Below are 22,187 nucleotides of genomic sequence, written 5' to 3'. Positions count from 1 at the left end.
CAACAAATTATAATATGCTGTTTATATTAGAGCTTTTTGGGAGGTTAACCTTCATTATCAGGATTTGTTTGACGTATGTGTAATGGAATTGACATTTAAAACCCAGTGGGTTTGTTAAATCCGGTTATATATAAACGTACTATAACATCAACAGTCACATTTGGTCAAAATAAAATAATTATTCTACTCTATATTTTGAAATATAAAATAAAAAAAAACTGTTACGATATTTCTCACAGTATACAGAGAGACAAAGGAAAATTGAAATTTGTGTATTTCAAAACCAACACAATTACAAAATGTGTTTGTATGTGTCTGAGCAGGCCTGTTTTATACCAGTGTTCACCAGCGAGCTGCTACTGAGAGCAAATTATCGTAACTTTCAATACAAAACACACGGTAATGTATGCTCAGTTGCTCTCAGTACGGGCTCGCTGGTGAACACTGTTTTATACCCTCCACCATATTATGGACGGTATAATTAAATTTGTCTTTCCGTTTGTAACACACCGAAATATTCATCGAAGACCCTATAAAGTGATCAGGGTAAAATTCTAAGTCGATATAACCATGACCGTCCGTCTGTTGAAATCAAGATTCAGCTCAAAATGTTAAAGATAGAGGCTTGTAATTTGGTATAGAAGTTTCTATTATTCCTAGGATGTTTGGTATTGCAAATGGGCTATATCGGTCCACGTTTTGATATAGCCCCAACGGTACCACCTGATTTTCGATATTTTGAAGGTTTTAGCCTCATTTTCACACCGAAATGGCTGAAATTTGGTAAAAAAACTTTTCTCCAGAAATTTGCCTTCATATAGCCGCCATATAACGGTACCTCCCGATTTTCGGTATTTTCAAAGTTTTGGCCTTAATATTTCAGCAAAATGGCTCAAATTTGGTATTTAGTTTTCGTTGTGGATATAAAATTTTCCCCCAGAAATTTGTCGGTACAGGTCCACGCCTTAATATAGCCCCCATAAAACGGTACCTCCCTATTTTCAGTGCTTCGAAGGTTGTGGTCACAATAACCTATCGAAATGGCTGAAATTTGGTATTAAGTCATCGTTGGGGTTATTTAACTATCCCCTTTTAATTTGTCGGTATAGGTCCACGCCTTGTTATAGCGCCCATAGAACAATACCTTCCAATCTTCGGTATTTAAAAGGATATGCCCTCAATATTCCACCGGAATGGCTGAAATTTGATATTTAGTGTTTTTTGAGGGTATACAACATTCCCCAGTTCCAGTGCCTTCATATAGCTCCCATAGAGAGGTACCGAATTTTGAGGTTTGTGGCCTCAATATTCCCCCGAAATGGCTGAAATTTGATCTTTATTTCGGGTGATTAACGTTCCCCATAGAACGGTGCCTCCGGATTTTCGGTATTTTAAAGGTTTTGGCCCCAACCCAGCGGAATGACTGAAATTTGGTATTTACCTTGGAGGTAAGAACCTTTCCGATTGAAATTCATCTTTGTAGTTACTCCCAATTTTCGTAATGTGACGTCAATATTCTACCGAAATGACTGAAATGTTTGATTTAGTCTTCCATGGGGTCATAAAATATTCAGGTAGAGAATATCAGTATAGGTCCACGTCTTGCTATATCCATTGAGGCGTACCTCTTGATTTACAAAAGGTCAAGAACAAAAGTATTTTGGAGGTTCTGGGCACTTTATCTTACCGAAATATCGGAAATTTGGTATTTAGTCTTCTTTTCGCCAGAAATTTTTCGGTATAGATCGACAAATTTAGTCTTCTTCATAAACAAAAGGAAACTAATTGTTCCATTTTACTTCAATACAATTCGTGGTGGAGGGTATAACAAGTTCGGCCGAACTTAACGACGTTCTTACTTGTTTCTATTTCGGGTCGAGCCAAGTGAAAATGAAAATTTCATTAAACTGTCTCAGTTTAAACAAAAAAATCTAGGAAACCATATACGTTAAACAGAATTGTGGCCTGCTTTAAGACGATTCGAATACAATTTCGTTCGAAATACTACCAAACATCTGTTTTTTGAAAAAATATTTTTGTTTTCAATAACACAAGCATTTTCTTTAAGTACAGTTTGGTGTAATTCGAACGAATTTGAATCGTCTTAGAGAAACAGGCTTACTTCTATATATTATTGCTATTTTCCCCTATCCAAAGAAACTTATTTTTTTAATTAGTTCAAAAGTCTAAGGCAAGAACTGAGTATAGGGCTCCATAATGACAACATAAATGTGAATAATCTTAGTCCAAAAATGTTAATAAAAATCTTTACCTGTTTCATTAAATTTTATTTTAATTTTAAATATGGTTTAATTATATAGTAAAATAAGATATTTTTTCCATATATCTTACACATCAAATAGGTATAATTTTACTCATACTAGGATATACAACTAAAACTGAATTGACTGCCTTCTTAAAGACAGCAATAACAAATAACATAAATAAAATATTGTAAAAAAGAATTCTAGCATTAAAAATAAAAGCCTAAATAAATTATGATTACATTTTATTCCTGAAGCATTTCTATTAGTTCGAGTGATTCATTATTGTTAGTATTTTCTGGTACTTCATCCTCCTCAGCATCATCCTATAAATGAGAATATTTGTGTAAATTACATAAATGTATTTGTACGTATGTCAAGGTGTGTACTCACTTCAAAACCAAAACAATCTTCTGTAATAGCCTTTAGAGCAGAGGTATTCGATTTACTTATTGGATTTCTTGCTGCAGCCTCCATCTTCTTTGGTTGCCTTCGTTGAGAATTTTCCAAATATTCTTGTAGTTCCTGTTCATTTGGTTCCTCGCCATCGTTCACTACTTCAATGATCATAAAACCATCATCTTCCGTTGCAGGCATAGAATCTGCAGAATGTTCTTCCTTTTTGACATTTATTGCGGATGGCAAATTTATCAAACGAGTATTGGCAGCCGTAGTTTTGTCTACGGTGATTTTTTCAGTTTTAATTACAATATCTGATTTGTCATCAATCGGTTCGAAATATTCCAATTCCTGATAATCTTCATCGTATTCAACTTCTTCGTCCTCCATCTCCACTTCCTCCTCTTCTTCCTCTTGGGGTTCATAATCTTCATAGACGTATTGTATTGGCTGACCATTTTCATCTTCATAAATGACATTGCCATCATTATCGTGTACGGGTTCTCCTTCGCCGTTCACCACCTCAGCTTCATTGTAAATGAATGAGCTTTTAATTTGTGTCACCACTGTACCATCAGGTTGTACACGCTTCAAACGTCCCAATTTCAAGCGAAGTTTTTCTTCATTTATTTTTGAATTGGGATCATGACTTTCCATGTGACGCATTAGATTGCCCTTAAATGCAAATGAACGATCGCAGTGGGGACATGCATGAGCCTTTTTAAGTGGCTTTGGTGGTTCATAATTTGCCGTGTGATAGATCTTAATGTGACGACTAAGTAATTGCTTCTGTCGGAAACATTGTTGACAATGTTCACATACATACGGCTTCGAATCGGTGTGTATTAGCATATGAGTTTCCAAATGACGTTGTGATATCGAAGCATAGGGGCAATATGTACAGCTGTAGTTAGGAGCAAAGGGGAAAATTAATTATAGTTTATGTTTTTATAAAATAAAAGAGTTACAATCTAAAGTTGGGAGCATTTACGAAAATAAATTTTCTTCTTATAATACAAGAATAACACTTGAACTGGGTTTTTGGAACATTCGTCTTCTTATCGACAGAAGTATGGAGAATAAAATTTTAGCGTTGCATCAAAGACCACAAAGACTAATTTTAGTGCAAAAATTTCATGAGTGAGTGGCCCTAAATATTGTTATGGGTCCGAAACACCAGGACGACCAATGTCAATCACTCCTCTCTATAATTATCGTTCCCAACAACTAGAGTTTTTGAAAAATTATATCAGGAAGCATTGATTTGCCCACGAAAAACATATCGCTATTAATAGGTCCACATTGAGTACCGTCGCTACAACGAACAGCCCTTAAAGTAGACTTAGGCAAATCTTCGACCAGGGGCCGTAATCGAAACAGAAATGTGTCCCGCAATACCTGCTCCGAGATATTTTGGCCCGTGCCGGGATATGAAGGGGCCACAGGAATCTGTTCCTTTTGTTAGATCCGCATCCACCACATTTCAACATCAGTGAGATGCAATGGATGTAGGGAATATGTGCAGTTCGGAGGCTGTTACAGAATTAGCCGCCTTTAGGACTACTGCGAAAGGAGTTGTTGCTGCTTGCTTGCATCTCCTAGTGTGTCTCCAACTTCGTCGGCAGCTTTAAGGTCGTTTTCTGAATACGAGACACGCCCACGGTCACCCCAATTACAACAAACACAGCATTTAACACCACATGTTGCTGTTCAGCATCCCGAACATTAATCATTCCTGCAATTCAATTGCATCGGTCTTCATAACAAAGTCGGCGAAATTGTAGACTTTATCAGTCAGAAGAGGAGCAGGTCTTGCCATCCTTATACACCCTCTGTCCAATACAGACATATTTCCTTTGAGCTTGACTGTAGTAAAGTGTTGCACAGCCGATGTAGTTGTACCATGCCTTATATGACCGACATTAATTCGCTTTTGGAGGCAATAACCGCCTAGTGCTAGGGAATTCAATGTCCATTATGAGCTTTGGCATCCTTGGCAATGACCAGAGGGGTACACGAAGGGGTGAACGAAGACGCTTCTATGAGGACAAGAGCAGATTGTGACGACTCGCCCAACATCGCTATTGTAGCCCCGTCTGATAATGACTCGTCCTGTCAACCCGTCATTTCTCTATGCTTCCGATAACCTCTGCCGCCGTAATTTTTTTGAACCATGGAAAAGCTGATTGAGCTGAAGAGCTGTCCATTCCCTCAGATCCTCGGGTAGCTGAGAGAACTTTCCGAGACATCATCACAACTGCGGCTGGTCGAATAGCCGAAATCAGAGCAGATTTCTCAGCACAGGCGACGGGATTAGCAAATGAGCGTAATGAGCTTTATCGTACGAACCCTGAGGACCCTACAGGCTAGTAAGCGAACGTAAGCGGAAGAAGAGGCTAGACCGCTTCAGACAATGCAACATTGGTACAGGATTAAGTAAATTGTGAGCGACGGTTAAGTCACTCTCGAATACGGGAAGAAGTCTGAAAAGTTTGCTGGGTGGCCCCGCTCCTGAAGCCAGGCAAGGATTCCAGCAGATGCGTATCGTACAAGCCGACCTCTCTCAAGTCGCCATAAGCAAAGAATTCTAGAGACAGTTCTCCTTGCCATGATGAGAAGCAGTTTCCCAGTAGCCCAACATTAGCTTGGATTCCGGAAAATGCACAGCACCATCGAAGGCATTCGAGGACATAGGAAAAACTTCCCTCCAGCCGTGTTTGAAACGTTGGATAATTAGCTATGCGTATGGGCAGCTGTCGAATGAGAAAATAAGAAGGCGAAGAGCCGTAGAGTGAAAACGAGTATTCGCCAAGGCGGGATGATATCTCCGGAACTATTTAACCTCTACCATTTCTGAATTTCCACACCCTTCAGACAGCAAAGAGATCGTAATGCAGATGATTATATGATCTTGGCGTCGGGTTCTATATATGTGGTAGGTTAAATGTCTACAAAGTCAGCTATAGTGCAGTTCTTCCATCTGAGGAGTATGGAAATATCAGCCGCTAAATCCACAGTCACTCTGTTCACCACTTGGATGGCTGAAATTAGGTTTCCCCTGAGCATATTGGTCGATGGTGTCCCGATTCCGACCGCTAACTGTCCCATGATATTGGTTGTAACGTTCAACAGTTCCGAAACGTCAGTTGCTTTGTATTCGTGCATGAAACTAGAGGTTCTTAGATCGAGTTCCAAACTTGAGCAACTGGATGAAATCGCAGTAGTGGGGAACTCGATTTAAGAAACCCTAGTATCATGCACGAATGCAAAGAAACTGACGTTTCGGAAGTCAGTCATGTTGTCGATGCAGTACCTGCTAGGGTGTTACTTTTTTTTATTTATTTATTTACTTATTCATATTTGTATAACATAAAGCCTTACGCCGTCAGAATCCCTGCCACGATGTGGTGGTCAGGCTTCCCCCATCCAAGCAAATCTGGAGAGATCTTTATGATCTGGAAAACATAAGTGAGTGAGTTTTAGCCCAGTTAAGATCCGCATGATGCAGCCGCCTCAATTTCTATTGGGCCCGAATTGAGGCATGATGCCCCGCATGTGGTGGATTGGACCCTCACAACACTCTGCATTTGCTTTGCCGAGCCTATCGCCGAACCGACTAAGTTTTTTTTTTTTAAACAGGAGATTAAATTGAATTTTTCAATCCAAACTTTTAGCCGGAAAATTAAACTGATTGTCCCCTGTATAGGAATTCTGTAACTTTTATCGACTGAAAAGTTGTTAAAATGTCTTTTGTTTTTGTAACAACTACAAAAGAAACAAATGAAATTTTTGTAAAATAAAAAATGAGTAAAGTTGTTAAAAAGTTACAGAATAGGTACCCAGTAGGCCTATTCTGTAACTTTTTAACAACTTTACTCATTGTTTATTTTACAACAATTTCATTTGTTTGTTTTGTAGTTGTTACAAAAACAAAAGAAATTTTAACAACTTTTGAATCGATAAAAGTTACAGAATTCCTATACAGTAGGCCTATTCTGTAAGTTTTTAACAACTTTACTCATTGTTAATTTTACAACAATTTCATTTGTTTGTTTTATTGTTGTTACAAAAACAAAAGAAATTTTAACAATATCGATAGTTGTTAAAAGTTACAGAATAGGCCTACTGGAATCGTCTTTTTTTAAGAACTAAAATATTCCTACAGATAAATAAACCCATTTTGAACTTACCGAAAACATTTTTCACCTTCATGTGTCTTAACGTGCATTTTGTATTGATAACGATCCGGCAATTCTTTTCCACAACGTTTGCAAGGGTATGGCTTATCCGAATTATGCAGCTTTTGTATGTGTAAACGTAAATCCGTTTTACGTCCACATGTTGTGGGACATAAGCTGCATTGAAATAGCGGTTTGTCGTTGACCGAATGTATAAGACGATGATATTTCAGCGAATTCGACTGTGTAAATCTGGCATGACAAATATCACATTCGTATGGTTTTTCTCCGGTGTGGGTACGCATATGACGTTTCAGTTTAAATGTATCCGGTGATGCGTAGGTGCAATGAGGACATTGATATGGCCTTTCTCCTGTATGACAACGTATGTGCCGACGTAATTTACTCAATTCCACACTACTATAATCACATTCTGTACATTTGTGTGGCTTAACACCGGTGTGTTTATAACGTCGATGTCTTGTCAGTTCACCTGATGTGGTAAAGGACATGTCACAATCTCCACATGCATGAGGTTTATTACCCAAATGCGTATTGATGTGATTCATGAGAGAATTGTGTGACTTAAAACCTCTTTCACATACCGAACATTTATAGGGTCTATCATCGGAATGGGTTTTAAAGTGACGTGTCAATAGGAATTTCTTATTTGTGCTGTACTCACAAATTTGACATTTGTATTGACCCTCTGCATCTGCCGTTACATTCAGAGGTTTAAGTAGAATTTGATTTTGAACAAGAGGATCATGCTCTCCGTTCTCATCAACGGTACAATCGCCAGCATCAACCGTCCTTTCAGTTTCGTCAAAATTATAAACTTCTTCATTAACTTCGGCTTCTGAAGCTAGTGTTTGATCTACCGTTGAGACGGTTTCATTGGCATCGGTTGTAATTGTTGAAATATCTTCAGTTTTTGGTTCAGTTTTAATGGCTTTAGCACGTGGTCCGCGTTTTTGGGCTGGTTTTTGAGTGGCTGCTGCTTCTGTTTTGGTAGCCGCATTTGACTTTTCCGGACTTGCAGATTTTTCGGAACTGGTTTCTTTGGATTTACTTTTTACATCAAGATATTTGAGTATTGAATTATTGCCGCCAGTAGTTTTGTTTCTCGCCGTAGTTTTTCTTGGAGTTTTAGTTGGACTAGTTGGCTGCTGTTTTGTGCTTTTGTTGCTGGTGTTGAGTTTTTCTTTTTTAGCAGAACGCGGAGGTGACTGGGCTGAAATATAAGATGGAGGAATAATATTCGGAATAAATTAAAAGAATAAAATTTATTATGTTAGAAATCAGCATGGGATGAACGATAGCTTTGGCCAAAAAAAGTGAGCCGCAATGATTCTTTCGGATGGTAGTCGTCGATTTAGAAGGTTTGCAATCGTTGTAGCTATTTCTTGGAAAACTTTTCTGATGTGAGGAAAGGTAAAAAACCTGTTTCCGAAATGGAAGAAATAGATATTCTAACAGAAGGCAGATCGAGAGCCAAAATTCGAATTGTACCAGCCACATTCAAAAAGTATGGGATCATCAATTAAGAACATTTGGCAGGTAAGACAAACATTTTGATAGACAGCTTCCATGCTGTCTATACTAACTCCCTTTGTCTATTTTATCTTTTTTGTTTTTATCTAGGAAATGCAGTTTGTTTAGACTCGTTCTGGGAGGTAAGAAATCCAATAATATGGTGACAGAACTGTGTCGCACTTGCTTGATATATGCATTAAAAATTCCAGTGGAAACGATAGCATGGGATTAGATTTGTCTACTTTAAGAGAAGTAATTATGAAAGCACCTTCCAAATGTTGAAGGTTCTTGTCAAATTTTAACATTACCAATGGCATGCCAGATCAAGTGCTTTGTATGGTTTCGATTTGATATTTCACTTGAAGTCTCTGAATGGGATGTAGATTGGTTGTGAATGCACAGTCTCATTGATCAATTAGAGAGATTTTGCTGCTAGATAAAGTGTGCTTCAAAATAGGAATTATGCGAGCATGCCTTAAAATATTCGGTATTTCTGTGAAATTGAATTCATGAAAAATTTTAACCTGCTGCACAACGCTTGTTTATGACTATGGACATTCGTCCAAGAAATATACGTCGTTTATATCAACACAGCAAATTGAACAGGCTGTCAAAGAAACACAAATAGAGCCGCCAAATTGGACTAAGCAGACATTTGTATGATAAGCAAAATTGTCAAAGAAACACAAATAGAGCCGCCAAATTGGACTAAGCCGACATTTGTATGATAATACAATGAATTAGACATAAATAATACTTACACAGTTTTCTCTTTTTAACTGCTGCAGCCACAGTTTTTATTATAGACTTTTCTTTCTTTACTGGTTTAACTTGGACTGCCTTTTTACCACTTTGATAGTAATAATTTCCTTCTTCATCCATAAATATGGTGCCATCTTCTAGTTCGGCATCATCCAAAGCATAGTCATCATCGTCAACATCTTCATCACCACCGCCCTCATCTACAATAGAAACAAATCAATTCATGTACTTCAAATTTATTTAACTTTACACTTACCTTTTGCCTCTTCTTCAGCTTCCTCTACATTGGCAACCTCTGAACAAACAGATGCGGCGATATCTTCTTCGATATGCTTTTCCAGCTCATCTAAATAGGATTCCAGATCAGAATTGTCGGCCATCTACGAACAAAAATAAAAAGAATTATTGGAGAGCCAAGATTCAAATTTAAATTTGAATTGTTTAGTAGATTTCCACCATACGATTGGCCCTAGATGTCGTACTTTGGTATTGTTGTCTACAATAATAGATTTGGCCCCCTGTCTTAATAGCCCGACGCTAGTTGTAATGTCTCTCAGTTCGTATTACACACACTTTGGATGGGTGGCATGTAGATATTTTCATATTTTCCGACATCGACAGTTTTTATTGACTCCTGCGAACTAATGAAATGGGTAAAACACAGTCCCAAACATTATTCGCGCCCATTTTTCCCTATTATCTTTTTGTTATGCGACACCACCATGACCATGCAGACGCGACACACTTCTTTATTGTACACACAATTCACGAGAATTGCTATGGTGTCGCTTTTTGTTATTGATTTTGTGCACAAATTTTGTAAGTTGTTGCAAACTTCCTCGAAGTTTATACGAAATACGTCATTACGCACCTTTAGAAAATTATAGTTTTCTGGATTTTTGTATCATTTATTACTGAGAAACTATTTTTCAAAAAAATTATATCTTTTTTTCACTGCTAAAAGTGTTTAGTTTTTCTCCGTCAGGCGTAAATATAAGCTCTGTTCCTTTACGTGCAAGAATCTTCAAGTTTTACCACTTTTTACTCGAAAAGCGTTCCTTTACATCAGACACCATACAATTCATATGGGAGCAGTTTACAACTTTTGCTACTTTTGCCGGTTTTCCCACTTTCAAAAGTAAAGGAACAGACCAATAAAGTGGAGAGTTTATTACATTTCCAGAGTTGTATTTATGGTTTTCTGTCCACCTTAAATAAATGCGTTCCATCATATATCATGAATTGTGTAACAACGGCCACAATAAAAGGTAACAGCAATATACAGCTGACTGAACTGGGTTGTAACTTTAGTGTCAAATTTCATACGACATTTTTGGTCTGTTCCTTTACTTTTAAAAATGGTAACAGTGGCAGAAAATGGCAAAAGTGGTAAACTGCTATCATATAAATTGTATGCTATTAAAAGTAAGGGAACACTTTACAGGTTAAAAATGGTAAGAAATGGTAACCTCAGGCACGTAAAGGAACAGAGCATTTATATATTTTGGTCTGTTCCTTTACTTTTGAAAGTGGTAAAACCGGCAAAAGTAGCAAAAGTTGTAAACTGCTCTCATATGAATTGTATGGTGTCTGAAGTAAAGGAACGCTTTTCGAGTAAAAAGTAGTAAAACTTGAAGATTCTTGCACGTAAAGGAACAGAGCTTTTATTTCTAGTTCGATGTACATGAGGGATATATATTCTTTGAGGAAAAAATATATCATTATGTCATATATGAAGCAAGAGAGCAAGGCAATCAGGCAGGGCAGCTTATGTACCCAGGCCTTAAAGGCCTCTACAAATAAGCCACTCGGCTTTCTTACTTAATTCATTTCTGGTAAAGGAATAAAGAAATGTCAGAACCACATTTTAATTAGGTCGAACTTGGTCTTTGGTCTTTTTCCAGAAATGGATTAAAGGGTTGTTTACACCATCTATCAATGTCGTATGAGATGTCAAATTTTCTACCTGCGAATGTTGTACACATAGTGTGACCACTATGAAAATTTTCATCTATCAAAATGATTTGGCAACTCATATGTAAATTTTTCATTTAGGGAGCGCTCTATTTGATACGGCATTCTCGTATGTAAACATAAATTTATCAGCCATGGTTTAATAAGAAAGGTTAGCCAAAGCTTTATGTCAATGTAAATTTTTTCATTCGAGTATGCCTAAAACTTCAAAACAATATAAACAAACTGTGTATGTATGTGTGGTGTTTGAATAATATGCCAAACAATTTTAAAAACAATCGAATTCAATGATTTTCAAAATTGTTTTTAGACCATTTGTATGGAAGAAATTGGTGAGATTTGCATTGAAACAATCAGTTTATCATATTCACAACTCGATTATATGGAGAAAACTTAACTCTTCATTCATTTTTCGCGTTTTTTATAGAATGCTCAAAAAATGCATTATAAACAAACCCACTTGTTGCTTTTATTTTGAAGTTTTAGGAATTCAAGAAAAACAAGGGTTCTATAGATTTTTTTCATTTAAATCTACCTCTTTACTTATACCATGTGGACAAATTTGAATGATTTGCCATAATATTTTGAATTTTAAACTTTATACCTTGAATTGTCTATGAATTGTAACTTATATTAATAGATTAAGTATATTGAAGTATCACTGTAGCTTTAAGTATATGAATTGTTATATTAGTACTTAAGCTTATTGTGAATTTGTATTAAGTAGTGAGTACTCTCGTCAACTACATATTTCTAGTACTAAAAACTTAACGAATTAACACAAGCTAAGGTTCATAGAATTTAAAAGCCACCATAGAACTTCACTTGTAAATCAATATCCAAAGGGTGAGCATCAAATCTCTTTCTCTCTTCTCTATCTCTTCTCTTTTTATATTTAAATAAACAGAAGCTACGTTTTATAACGTTTTTGGAAATTTCCCTTCTTTTTATTTCATGGTCATCATCTATCATCATCATCTGCACAATATTATTTCTCTTTGGGAGAGAAATAATATTGCACAAAATTCGTAACATTAGATACAGTCCACTTTAAAGGTCGGATTCCTGTTGGTTGCCGTTTTCCTTACATATTGATTTGGAATCCCCCTCTCCACTCATTTTTATTCATGGTCCTCCGTAACCGTTCACAAAGAAGCAGTGATCTTTTGTTATAAACAGCAACAACTATGAGGTAACTTCATCATACTTCTCGTACATACATTTATTCCTGCGGTTCGGTAAGTGATACAACTTTTTTATTATTCTCCCCATAAGTGAAGTGATAGCCAAGCACAAAACATAGTGAAAAAAAATCAGTGAAAAAAAAAATATACATATATATGTACATACATCCCAAACGAGCGAAAATCAATAACTCATAAAATTAACGAAAAGAATTGCAATATTTTACAAGAATATATATGTACATACATACATACCTGCATGTTCAAGTGACTTGTGTTTGGCTAAGCATAAAAAAATAACATATTAAACTAACAACAACAAGGCATACATCAGAAAAAATATTACAGTGAGTGCAAAAAGAAAGTGTCAAACGTAGAAAATTAAAGCTGCAAATTGGTGGAAGTTGTGTAACAGTGTTTGTGTGTGAGTGGGAAAAAATCTGTCCGTCCGCATAAAAGTGACGTAATATAAAGAATATATATCGTGCCATTATTGTCTGTCTGCAAAGTAGCGGTGCCTATGTACAAAAGAGGTCAGTGAACCCGACATTTAAAATAAGTGCAAAAGAAGAGGAAGAAGAAGAACGGCGTTCCAAAAGTACATGAAGAAGAAAGTGGGAAATCGAATACTGCAATAAATAGTAAATCTATTCACATTTATTTACACGATACATAGATGCACATAAATAAATACACATATTTTACACAATATATGCGAAACAACACACACATACACACACGTACACACATAAAATTCTAAATTTTTTTAACAATTTCCATTTTCCATTTAAAAATAAAACGTTATTTGCACCCAATAATTACACTCATTTCACATTAAATCACCTTATACATTCTTTTCGAACTCACTGTAGTAATACAACATATACGGTCTTTTGACGCTCACTATACAACATAACAAAAAGAAAATATAAAACGAAAGGAAGATAACAAGAAATATCAACAACAAAATTCATCATTACCCATCAAACACACAGCATATACCCATCATATATACACACAAGCATACATATCTACATTAATAGCGGCAAACAGCTAAAGCAATAGCTGGATATTCTAACTACGTTGAGAGGCGCCAATCCAGCGCTGTAGTTAGAATAGAGAAACACAAAAAATAAGAGAAAACTAATTTCTCGTTGAATAAGGGGAAATAACCCACACAACCAAAATTAAAATTTTTAAAACATTTCATGATTTTTTCAACGCATATATTTTAACTAATAATACTCAACTAACCCGCATGTGTAGTATAGTACATACATTCATATATACATAAATATTTTTGATTCTTATCTGGGTTGCCATAAAATACAAAAAACATCTCGTTTTTTGTGGTAAGTGAAAACAAATATTTTCAAACATTTAAAAATTTATGTCTGTGCGAAAAAGTGGTTAGTAAATTCGTTGGCGAATTTACTACCCTTTTTTGATAAATTCTTGCGAAAATTACGACATTTTGGTCGAATTTTTAAATATTGTAACTTTTTTATGGGATTTTGATCCGAAAATTTTTTCTACAATTCCGATTACACGAATTGAGCAAGCTATTTGTTATCAAGCTTTAACCCATAGCTTATAACATTAGAGTTGCCAGTTGTTCTGTTCACTCATTTTTGGTCGAATTAATTAAAAATTTTTGGTCGAACTTTTTTATTGAATTTTTGATTCAGCTCCACGTCAAACATTTATTATAAGTGGAAAGCAACAAATCGTACTACGTGCGATAGAGTTGCCACTGTTCTTTATCATCCCAATTTGTTCTACTATTTTTTTGGTCGGCTTACTTTATTGACTTTTTGAGTCAAAACATTTTCAAATCCAAAATTTTCGGGAAAATTTATTAAGATTTGAGAAACTCACTCATAATATTTGGGAAAAGTTGCCAGTTTTATCTGAACTTATTTTGGTCGATTTTGAATATTTGGTCATTTGATTATTTTTGGTCAAATTTTTTTTAATAAGGCTCTAGTTGGCGGGAAATTTTATTACAATCTGATTGTGTTACCCCGAAAAGAGTTGCCAATTCGTCGGATTGTCTCAATTTGGACGTTTAACTAGTTTCTCGAATTTGGTCATTTTTTTAAATAATTATTTTCTGTTGATAATCTGAATGATCCCTTCATCATTCTGATATTTTTTGTTAAATTTTGGTAAAGTTGTTCAGAATTGTCAGAGTTTAAAAAGTTATTTGAACATTTTTGGAAATTGTGCCTTTGACTATTTTTTGGTCGAATTTTTTGGTATTAATAATTCACTAATTTCTATAGCAATCGCCATTGTTTTTTTCTAATTTTTGAGCTGATATACCCAAGCAAGTCGCACATTGCAAAAATTGGTCGAATTTGTTATTTTTCGGTTTTGACTCATTTTTAATTTGGTCGTGTATATGCATATTTGAAGCAAGTTTTCCGCATTTTTCTTCAATAGATTGGTTTTCCTGCAACTTAGAATTCATTTATTGTGCAAAATTTCGCTTCAAGTTCACAAAAATAACAATTTGGTCGATTTAGCTATTTGGTCGGATTTACAATTTTTCCATTAAATACAAAGTTGCTCGGATTTTTAATTTGGGAGAATATTTTTTGAGTATTTAAAGTCGTCTTATTAGAAGTTTAGCTAATTTCAACAAAGTTGCTTTGGATAATTGTCCCCGCTCTTTTCATTCTTAAAGGTTATATAGTCACCCTTTAAAACTATTGCTTTGGTTTCGTAGTCACCCCTTAAAACTACTACTCTTTCTATTAGCAACTCCCCCTTTTCTTTTGTTCGAAAAAAGCTTAATTTGTTGATTTTAGCACTCTATTCAAAATGAGTTTAAACGCTTCTACATCCGAAGGCTCAAATAGCCAAATTTCAGACGGCGCTCGCCCTTCAGTCAGTTCCGCACACACATGTCCAGAGCAAAGTAAGTTCTTGTTTGAATGTGACCTTCTGCTCAATTTTTGTACTCAATTCGAGGCTAGTGACATTACTGATCAAACTGATACCGTTTTAGAGGTTAAATTGGAGGATTTAGAAAAACGATGGCAACGTGTTCAAAATGCCTATGAGAATTTAATACTTTCCCCAAAAGCGGCTGGTATCAAAGATTTCAAAGAGAATGCTATGGTAAATTTAAATGCAACCACCGAGGCCTACTATACTGCTAGATCACAGATTTTAGATATACTTAGGATATCAGGTGCAAATAATGTAAAAGCAAGGCAGAGTATTGTCCCTCCTCATTTTTCGCAAGCTATAAATCAAGCCCCCGTTACAAAGTCAAGCGTCTGTATCAAAGTGCCACCTTGCGATACTGAGGTATTTAAAGGAGGGTACGAAGAATGGCCGTCTTTCCGTGATATGTTCACGGCGGTCTACGCGGATCATCCCGAATTGTCTCAGGCTCAAAAACTGTATCATCTTAGGAATAAAACCAGAGGTCCTGCCGGTGCGATAGTCAAAAGATATCCGTTGTGTGACGATAATTTCAAATTGGCATGGGATGCTCTGAAGGCTAGGTATGAAAATAGGCGTGTTTTGGTCGACAATCAGCTTAAAATCCTATTTAATATCCCAGTTGCCACAAATGAAAGTAGCGAATCACTTCAGAAAATACATTCTACCGTTTCCGATTGCCTCAGTACTTTGAAAACTCTCAATGTTAATGTTGAAAGTTGGGACCCCATATTGATTCACCTTATTTCTACAAAATTGCCAGACGAAACCCTATCTCATTGGGAGCAATCTCTGAAGTCCCACAGAGAGTTGCCAACTTGGGCTCAATTAGATGAGTTCCTTGTAAATCGATTTGAAGTAGTTGAGAGAATTTCTAGCATTCGTACCACCAAACAAAATAACTCTGCCCCTTCTCAGAATTGTAATAGATTCCAAAATCAGCCGTCTCAGAATAGATCAATCACGTTATGTCCACTTTGTAATGGGAATCACGCAATAAGAGAATGTCAAGAGTTTCGACAACTTACCTCCCATCAGCGTTTAAGTTTTGTATTCAAAAATAAACTTTGCTCGAATTGTCTTTCCCCGTCTCACATCAAAATCAACTGCAAAAGTATCAATACTTGCATTATTTGCCACAAATCACATCACAGTCTTCTGCACGTCAACGATTCTTCTTCTCACGAAGATGGTACTGAAAATAAGTACAATCCCAATAAATCGTCTTCTAAATTCTCCACAAAACAAAATTACTCGTCTCCTCAAGAAAAGCCATCAACGTCAAATAAAAAAGGCTCCAATGTTCAAGCTAATTTCTCTGCCAATAATGACATGATTCTCCTAAGAACGGCTCTAGTGCAAATTGAACATCTTGGAGAACTGTTCACTGTGCGAGCGTTAATTGACTCTGGGTCTCAAAGAACATTTTTATCTGAAAAAATCAGAAATCTTCTCAAAATTCCCACCATTCGAAGCCATTTTGAAATTTCTGGAGTTGGAGGTCAACAACAAGTTTCTGATAAAGAGTGTGAGTTGACTATTGTTTTTAAAAAGTGTGATGTTCGATTCTCTATATCTGCAATAATACTTCCCAAGGTAACAAAACCAGTGCCAACTGTATCTTTCGAAATTGCAAACCCATCTGATCTTGAAGATCTAGATTTGGCAGATCCACACTTCAATAAGTCCTCACAAATAGACCTCATACTTGGTAATGACGCCGACAGATTTATAAATCTTGAAGGCATAAAGAAGAATATTTGTGGCAATACTTCCGCGTACAAAACTATATTCGGTTGGGTTTTAAGTGGGCCCATTAAAACCGAAAGTGTAAATCTCTTCTCCACCACAATCATTGAGAAAAATGAACCTCAATTAAGTGAGTTGTTAAGGAAGTTTTGGGAACTAGAGGAAGTTCCAAATGTGCCAAAAGTCTCCACAGCAGACCAGTTCTGTGAAAATTTTTATAATAAAACCACTTCTCGTTCACCTGATGGACGTTACATTGTTCGGCTGCCTTTTAAGAAGGAATTTGCTGACACAATTTATCTCGGCTCGTCTCGTCTCATTGCATTGGCACAATATACTCGAATGGAAAAAACTTTGTCTAATGATCTTGACTTACGTACCGAATATAACTCGGTTTTAAACGAATATGTCACATTAGATCATTTAGAAGAAACCTCATATCGAGAAGTCTGTATTGATAACAAATACAACTCCTATTATCTTCCTCATCACGCTGTTGTTCGCCCCGAACACAAATCAACAAAAGTACGAATTGTTTTTAATGCATCTCGCAAAACAAAGTCCGGTTATTCTTTAAATGATGTTCTCCATACCGGCCCCACTCTCCAAACAGATTTAACGTCTGTCATTTTGAATTGGAGAAAGTACCCTTATGTCTTCAGTGGAGACATCCAAAAAATGTACAGACAAATACTAGTACATCCTCATGATAGACCCTATCAGCGCATTTTATTCCGTCAAGGTGACGAAGGCCACATAAAAGATTATCAACTTAAGACTGTAACGTTTGGTGTTAATTGTGCGCCGTTTTTGGCGATCCGCACACTTTTGCAATTGGCAAAAGACTCCGAAGACAAATACCCTGATGTGGCAAAAATTTTAAGGCAAGAAACCTATGTCGACGATATTCTATCGGGCAGTTTTTCAATTGAAGAAGCTATTCAAAAGCAACAAGATCTAATTGACGTTCTTAAAAGTGCTGGTTTTCCTCTGAAAAAACTTACCGCTAATGACCCAAAGATTCTCTCTAATATTGAAACGGAAGATTTATATGATTGCGATTTTCTCCGCTTACAGGAATCAAGTTCGACCAAAACTTTAGGTATGAAATGGAATGCTTTCTCAGATCAGTTTTCATATTCCCTTGGCTCACTGTCCACAAATTCCTCTATGACTAAACGTATGGTTCTCTCAGCTGTTGCACAATTGTTCGATCCCGCAGGGTGGATAGCACCAATTATTATTAGATCAAAGGTTTTAATGCAGCAGTTATGGTTAGAAGGTATTGACTGGGACGAAAACTTAAGTCCAGATTCTCAATCAAAATGGAACACGCTCGTCTCTGATTTCCAAAACATATCGTCAATTACGATTCCTAGGTGGATTCAGTATTATCCAACTGATTCTGTGGAAATCCATGGGTTTTCTGATGCGTCCCAAGCTGCATATTGCGCATGTGTCTATATCAGATGTCAAAACGAAAAGTCAGTTGTGTTCTCCAATTTGCTAGTTGCAAAAAGCAAGGTTGCTCCTCTTCAACCTGTTTGTTTACCAAGACTTGAGCTCAGTGGAGCAGTCCTCCTCGCAAAACTGATTAATTATGTTACCTCCACTTTCGAGTTTAACTGCACTAATATAACCCTATGGACAGACTCAACAATAGTTTTAGGTTGGCTGTCCAAACCCCCTTGGTCATGGGAAACATTTGTCGCTAACCGCACGGCTCAAATATTGGAATTAGTTCCAAATGGGGTTTGGCGTCATGTACCCACGCATGACAATCCTGCCGACCTTGGCACAAGAGGCTGTAGACCTCAAGATTTAACAACCAACTCTTTATGGTTTACTGGTCCCAAATGGCTCACAAATCCCCCTTCTGAATGGCCCAAGAAAAATCCAATAGCTATCCCAGATATGGGAAAACGTACAAACGTACAAGCTATGGTAGCCGTTGAAGAAGAAGATATCGATTTTTTGAAACCATTTTCAACTTATCATAGAGCTCTGAGAGTATTCTCATATGTATATCGGTTCTACAACAATTGTTTAAGCAGGAGTAGAAATTCCCCCAAAAATATTTCCCCGCAGTTTTCACACTCTGAAACTTTTTCGGCCAAATATGGACTGATATATTTTTATCAGCGCAAATTTTATGAGCAAGAATGTAAGGATTTGGAAGACGGCAAAGATATTTCACTCAAAAGCCCTTTAAAATCGCTTAATCCGTTTTTAGATCACAACAATATTTTGCGTGTTAATGGTAGATTGGCCAAGTCAGATCTTCCCTATAATGAACGACATCCCATGATAGTTTCTGGAAATTCTCGTTTCTCTCGGTTGTATTTATTACATTTACACTTATGTCTTGCTCATGCAGAGTGTAATCAAATGTGCAGGATGGTCCAAACCGAATTTTATATATCTCGTCTCAAACCTAGAGTGAAAAGCATCATTCATAAGTGCAAAACATGCATAATTTTCAAAAAGAGACCTTGTACCCAGATTATGGCCCCATTACCTCCAGAAAGATGCGCTTTGACTCCCCCTTTTCATATAACTGGTATTGATTTTGCAGGCCCCTTTGAAATTAAGAGTTCCACTTTGAGAAATGCTCCCATTCTAAAAGGTTACGTTTGCTTATTTGTGTGTTTTGCAACCAAAGCTATCCATTTAGAGTCATGCACTGAACTCTCCTCTGTGGCTTTCGAGGCGTCCTTTGCTCGATTCGTTGGGAGGCGAGGACTACCCTTTCGGATAGTATCTGATAATGGGAAGAATTTCATTGGTGCTAGCAGAAAATTGCTTAGAGAATTTTCGCATTTTATTAAAGCTGTTCCCAGTGAGATTGCTGGCAAATATTCTACTCACGGGTTTGAATGGCGTTTTATTCCACCACATGCACCTCATATGGGTGGCTTGTGGGAATCAGCTGTAAAAAGCTTTAAGCACCATTTTAAACGGATAGCAGGAGCACACAGATTTACGTTTGAACAATTTTCGACCGTTTTAGCTCGTATCGAAGGTGTTCTCAATTCTCGCCCCATTTCTGCTGTCTCTGAAGATCCTTCTGACATTACCGCCTTAACTCCAGGACATTTTCTTAGAGGTTCCCCAATTATGGCTCTACCCGAACCAATCTCTGAAAATCTATCTCTTGTAAATAGGTGGATTAAACTAAAAGCTATTCATCAGCAATTCGCAAGAAGATGGAAAGAGGATTACTTAAAATCTCTACATAAACGCTACAAATGGAAAAACTCCACTCCCAATTTAAAACCAGACGATCTAGTTGTCGTAATGGACGATTTACTACCACCGAGCGAATGGCGGTTAGGTAGAATCGTAACAACACATTCTGGTAGTGATAGTCACGTGAGAGTGGCTGACATTAAAACAGCTTCTGGTATAATTAAAAGACCAATTGTCAAACTTTGCTACTTACCTCTTCTCGATTCAGATGCGTAATGTTATAGTGCTCATATCATATACTACCCTTCTCATCTCTACTCAAACTCGTCTCATTCGATACTCCAACTCATCTCATTCTCTACTCAAGTTGTCTCATTCTCTAACTCTTCTCACTTGCTACTCTAAAATACTCTTCTCAAGCTCGTCTCATTCGTTACTTTGAAGAACGTGTAATATATGCGCTCAATGAATTATCTCGTCTTATACTCGTTTACTACACATGCACATTATCATTTCCATTTCCACCATGCCATTACACTTTACTAACAATGTTTTACATTGTAGGTCTCGTCGCAACTCTAGCACTCGGGAACTGTACCAGTGTGTCATATGTGATAGAAGCCATGCCTTGCGCTTCTGTCCAGAGTTCGTTCTGATGCGAGTGGAAGATCGAAGGAAGATAGTCCGAGACAATGATTATTGTATGAACTGCCTTGCCCGAAGCCATCAGGTACGAAGATGCCACTCTAAAGTTGTTTGCAAGAAGTGTGGCAGCCAGCACCACTCCATGCTGCACCCGGAGTCCGCAACCACCGCTTTAGTCCGACACGAAGATTCTGATGAGGTAGTCAGGTCGACTGTGCATGAACGGCTATCCTCCCCCAATCGTCAAAGCTCATCCAATAGACGCTCCAAACGAAGAAGGCACCATAAGCCTAACAAAACAGCTAGAGGGCAGAAGCGCCCCTCACAACAAAGCCAACCAAAACATCGACAACCACCAAACCAACATCACCAAGCACAACACCATCAGCCGAAACAACACAAGCAGCAACGACAACACCAACGAACCAATCGCTACTCAAACAACCGCCAACAAGGGTACCGCCAGCCGAACCGACGCCATCAAAATCACCCCTACACCCGCAACAATAGCCAAAACCATCACCAAACTTATCGCCAGCGTCCATCTCCAAATACACTCCACACCAGCGTACTCATGCCTGACCAACTGGTGCTCTCCCAAGCCATCAAATCGCTTGCTGAAGTCATGTGCGTTTCATCCTCAGTTGCACAAGTGCAAGGCCGGCGCCATGGACAAATTTGAATGATTTGCCATAATATTTTGAATTTTAAACTTTATACCTTGAATTGTCTATGAATTGTAACTTATATTAATAGATTAAGTATATTGAAGTATCACTGTAGCTTTAAGTATATGAATTGTTATATTAGTACTTAAGCTTATTGTGAATTTGTATTAAGTAGTGAGTACTCTCGTCAACTACATATTTCTAGTACTAAAAACTTAACGAATTAACACAAGCTAAGGTTCATAGAATTTAAAAGCCACCATAGAACTTCACTTGTAAATCAATATCCAAAGGGTGAGCATCAAATCTCTTTCTCTCTTCTCTATCTCTTCTCTTTTTATATTTAAATAAACAGAAGCTACGTTTTATAACGTTTTTGGAAATTTCCCTTCTTTTTATTTCATGGTCATCATCTATCATCATCATCTGCACAATATTATTTCTCTTTGGGAGAGAAATAATATTGCACAAAATTCGTAACATTAGATACAGTCCACTTTAAAGGTCGGATTCCTGTTGGTTGCCGTTTTCCTTACATATTGATTTGGAATCCCCCTCTCCACTCATTTTTATTCACCATGTTATCAGCTGTTTTCTGGCATTCTCAAAAAAAAAATTGAAAAACAATATCTTTTAAAAAAGAAAATGGAAAGTTATGTATATTTAAGTATTTAGAAAAGTAAA

General features: G+C 36.8%; 2 protein-coding genes across 5 annotated transcripts; one reads left to right on the top strand and one right to left on the bottom strand.

The window, feature by feature from the left end:
• Positions 1–2,267: 2,267 nt before the first annotated feature.
• Positions 2,268–10,274, bottom strand: CTCF. Of its 2 annotated transcripts, none has more exons than XM_073980861.1 (6): positions 10,011–10,274; positions 9,396–9,519; positions 9,139–9,339; positions 6,854–8,075; positions 2,658–3,567; positions 2,268–2,590 (listed from the first exon to the last, which is right to left on the bottom strand). In XM_073980861.1, the coding sequence occupies exons 2-6, from the start codon at positions 9,517–9,519 to the stop codon at positions 2,510–2,512; spliced, it is 2,538 nt and encodes an 845-aa protein (XP_073836962.1). In that variant the 5' UTR covers positions 10,011–10,274; the 3' UTR covers positions 2,268–2,509. The 2 variants fall into 2 exon arrangements, with proteins under 2 accessions (XP_073836962.1, XP_073836963.1); XM_073980862.1 differs by lacking the exon at positions 10,011–10,274 and adding an exon at positions 9,622–9,897.
• Positions 10,275–11,686: 1,412 nt separating this feature from the next.
• On the top strand, positions 11,687–21,886 carry LOC141401045 (uncharacterized). Of its 3 annotated transcripts, none has more exons than XR_012412256.1 (2): positions 11,687–12,305; positions 12,389–21,886. XR_012412256.1 is itself a non-coding variant. In XM_073980863.1 (2 exons), exons 1-2 carry the CDS (start codon positions 12,301–12,303, stop codon positions 21,515–21,517), a joined length of 768 nt encoding a protein of 255 aa, XP_073836964.1. In that variant the 5' UTR covers positions 11,687–12,300; the 3' UTR covers positions 21,518–21,886. The 3 variants fall into 3 exon arrangements, 1 of the variants encoding a protein (XP_073836964.1); XR_012412257.1 differs by having other exon boundaries at positions 11,687–12,938; positions 20,755–21,886; XM_073980863.1 differs by having other exon boundaries at positions 20,755–21,886.
• Positions 21,887–22,187: the final 301 nt, after the last annotated feature.

The sequence above is a fragment of the Musca autumnalis genome, unplaced genomic scaffold (genome assembly GCF_047663935.1).
Source record: "Musca autumnalis isolate F117 unplaced genomic scaffold, ASM4766393v1 scaffold_4, whole genome shotgun sequence".
NCBI classification, from domain to species: Eukaryota; Metazoa; Arthropoda; class Insecta; order Diptera; family Muscidae; genus Musca; species Musca autumnalis.
Note: the sequence above shows the minus strand (reverse complement) of the source record. Positions and strands in the feature narration are given on the sequence as shown.

Excerpts from the sequence above, each read along its gene's own strand:
- CTCF (XM_073980861.1), bottom strand. The coding sequence starts at position 9,519 with ATGGCCGACAATTCTGATCTGGAATCCTATTTAGATGAGCTGGAAAAG. Across the intron at positions 9,340-9,395 it reads AGCTGAAGAAGAGGCAAAAG|ATGAGGGCGGTGGTGATGAA; the intron begins GTAAGTGTAAAG and ends TTTCTATTGTAG. Across the intron at positions 8,076-9,138 it reads AGTTAAAAAGAGAAAACTGT|CCCAGTCACCTCCGCGTTCT; the intron begins GTAAGTATTATT and ends CTTATATTTCAG.